The following is a 2,661-nucleotide window of genomic DNA, read 5'->3' on the forward strand; positions in this document are numbered from 1 at the left end:
CTTGTACCTGCCAGTATCTGTGTCTCGTAGCGGCGAAGGTGTTGTACTTTGGAGTTGGAGGTGGGGCGTCAGAGTTTACAAAACTCATCGAAACACCCGCGAATACAACCGGCCGCTCACGGGGCAAAGTCGAGACAGTTTTGGAGCGAAAGGTTGGGGTAGGAAGAAAGGTTATGAGTGTCCAGTGGGCGTAACATACCCTATATACTCACCAGTTTGTCAACGGCCACCATGTCTACCACATCCGTTTACAACGAGCGCGATTTCGAAGCGAAAACGACGAAACAACTAGCTCAGTTTTACATTCTGGGTCAAACTGCCCTCCACATATTCCAATCTCGTTTTGATCCTGAGACGCTCCAGAACCACAATGCCCGATTGCCTCACTACACGATGGCAGAACAAACATGGCACCAACATCCTGAGGTAAACCCGGTCGACTATCCGGTGTCACTCACTTCACAAGCGGTCGCTGGCTTTTACAAGAAATGCACTGACCTGCTGGAGAAGGCCGGAGAAGAATCTACTGCGATCCAGTGAGTAGTACGTTTTGATATTTTCAAGTTATGATCTTCCTGACTTTGCCCTGCCAGGCTCATCTAGCAACGGTGCACAATTCATACACACAATAACAGCAGATCATGATAGAGGGATGTCGAGTCGCATTGCTCGAGCGGCGGCAAAGTTGGCGTAAGTTTTTCAGACTTACAAAATTTCTGATCTTCAAGTTTCGGTACTCTATAGTGAGGAGACCTTGAAAGCTTCACAAATGCAAACGGCCATCACCCAAGACGCGAATCGCAAGGTTTGTCTTGGGGACAGACTTCGGTTTCGAGATAACAACGGGATCATCCACACTGTCTACATTAAAGACAAAGGTTCAACTCAATTGAGAGGACAATTCTACATTGTCACCACCATCCTTGACCGCGAAGCTGATGATGGCAACAAGGACTGGGAAGTCTCAGCTGAGGAAATGGCGGACTGGGTTCTCGCGGCGTGTTAATGTACTTCCAATGTACTTCAGTACACCGCCAAACGGCCTGACGGTGGAAAGTTGTAATTTAGCTGACAGTGATTTTGATAGAACAGTTTAGTGAATTTCAGCAGCCCGACAAGGCTGTGATGTTCAGTACCCTGGGACAAAAGTGAAAGTCAGAGGCTCTGGCTTCCTGGATAAGCAAGGTTTTGAGCTCTTATAAAATGCACAAATTTGGGGAGGGAATAAATGGTGAGATCTGGTCAATTGCGTTGCCATTGAGATAACATATAATACAAAAAATGCCTTCTATAACTTCTTCCCCATGTACAACTTGTTATATTTCGTCTCTGCTTGTTTGGAGGTCAAGGTAAGTGCATTTTTCGTAGCCTTCCCCATGGCTTCAAACTCTTCGTTAAAGCTCGAGAACTCAATCAACGACTTTTTCGATTCGAGATCCAGGATCGTCGGCGCTCACTCGTGAAGAGAAAGATAAGGCTGAAATCCGCGTATGCTAAAGCGAACAGCAGAGTATTCTTTAGTTTTTTGAAATGCAGGCCACTCGGTCTGGCCCTTTTCAGCTTCACACTTCGTGACATCAACATGTCCTTGAGTGCCCTGGAAGCAGGACGTGGTGCCGAGATCCATGAGGATGGCCATGTACTCTGGCTTCCAGCGCTCCGTCTTGTCCTTGAGAAATGGGCAAGTAATTGTCTTAACCAAATTCAAACTTGCAGGCGAAATCCGGTTTTTAATCTGCACCGGAACCAAAACAAACTTCTTCAAGTCAAAAGGCTTCGATAGCTCGCCGCGATAACCGATGAGGAGGTTGTCAATGACGGGCTGGCCATTTACACATTGCAATGCCAGACCTCGCCGCCAGCACAAAAGAATAAACTCATAGGAAAAGTAGGATCCTATGAAGTCCTCGAGTTGGACGAAATGGGTGAAGTTCATATAAACTTCTGACGCCCATTCCAAGCCAGACTTATAAGCATCATTGACCACGGTGAGCGAGCTTATATCCACCAGCTGGGAGAGGTAGGACTTCAAGAGAAACGGTCGTACAGCATAGCGGAATTGGCTGTGTGGCAAGTAGGGCAGCGGAGATATGTGGCGTCGCACGGGGTCAACAACACAGATTTGACCCCCTGCCGCGTGGACAGTGGCATCCCGATTAACGATGAGGATGATCCTGGCGTATGTTTCCCCATTTTCGCCTACAGCAATGACTTTCTTGTGCAAAAGAAGTTGCTTGACGAGGATGTTTATGGCACGTTGGTAGATTTCCTTATTTCTAAGGAGGAGGTCGCCAGCAGCTACAGCCAAAATAGGCTCAGACAGGACCTCGGACTTTAACATGCGTGTTGACGCGTTGTAGTCCGTGAGAACGCGCAAATGGCCCCTTACGGAGTCGACGGCCATCTGGGACGCAGCGCCTGCGGCAGTGAGATTGAGGATGAACCGTGTCGAATGCACCGCTAGAACCTGTAAATTGCGCTTGTCGGGGTTGCTGCTGGGAAAATCCTGAGGATCATCGCCGAGCAATTTCTTCTGAACTGCATGGATGATCTCATGGTCACTGTACGTCGACCACAACTACAATACAAAGTCAAAGATCAAAACGGTCCCTCGTCAAAGAATTCAGGATTACACACCGGTCGACCGTAGACCCGAAGACG

General features: G+C 48.1%; 2 protein-coding genes across 2 annotated transcripts in view; one reads left to right on the forward strand and one right to left on the reverse strand.

Annotated features, from left to right (window-relative positions):
* Nucleotides 1-231: 231 nt before the first annotated feature.
* LACBIDRAFT_326326 (uncharacterized protein) lies at nt 232-1,006 on the forward strand (the record flags this gene model as incomplete). The annotated part of the gene is made up of 3 exons (XM_001879819.1): nt 232-536; nt 565-690; nt 745-1,006. The coding sequence occupies 3 exons, from the start codon at nt 232-234 to the stop codon at nt 1,004-1,006; spliced, it is 693 nt and encodes a 230-aa protein (XP_001879854.1).
* Nucleotides 1,007-1,453: 447 nt separating this feature from the next.
* LACBIDRAFT_326327 (uncharacterized protein) overlaps nt 1,454-2,661 on the reverse strand; it is a gene marked incomplete at both ends in the record, with an annotated part of 1,856 nt that continues 648 nt past the window's right edge. Inside the window, 2 exons of the mRNA XM_001880059.1 lie at nt 1,454-1,477; nt 1,505-2,578. Of these exons, the coding sequence (XP_001880094.1) occupies nt 1,454-1,477; nt 1,505-2,578 (1,098 nt within the window). The remainder of the gene's footprint in view (nt 1,478-1,504; nt 2,579-2,661) is intronic.

Source organism: Laccaria bicolor, genomic scaffold (assembly GCF_000143565.1).
Source record: "Laccaria bicolor S238N-H82 LACBIscaffold_9 genomic scaffold, whole genome shotgun sequence".
Classification (NCBI taxonomy): Eukaryota; Fungi; Basidiomycota; class Agaricomycetes; order Agaricales; family Hydnangiaceae; genus Laccaria; species Laccaria bicolor.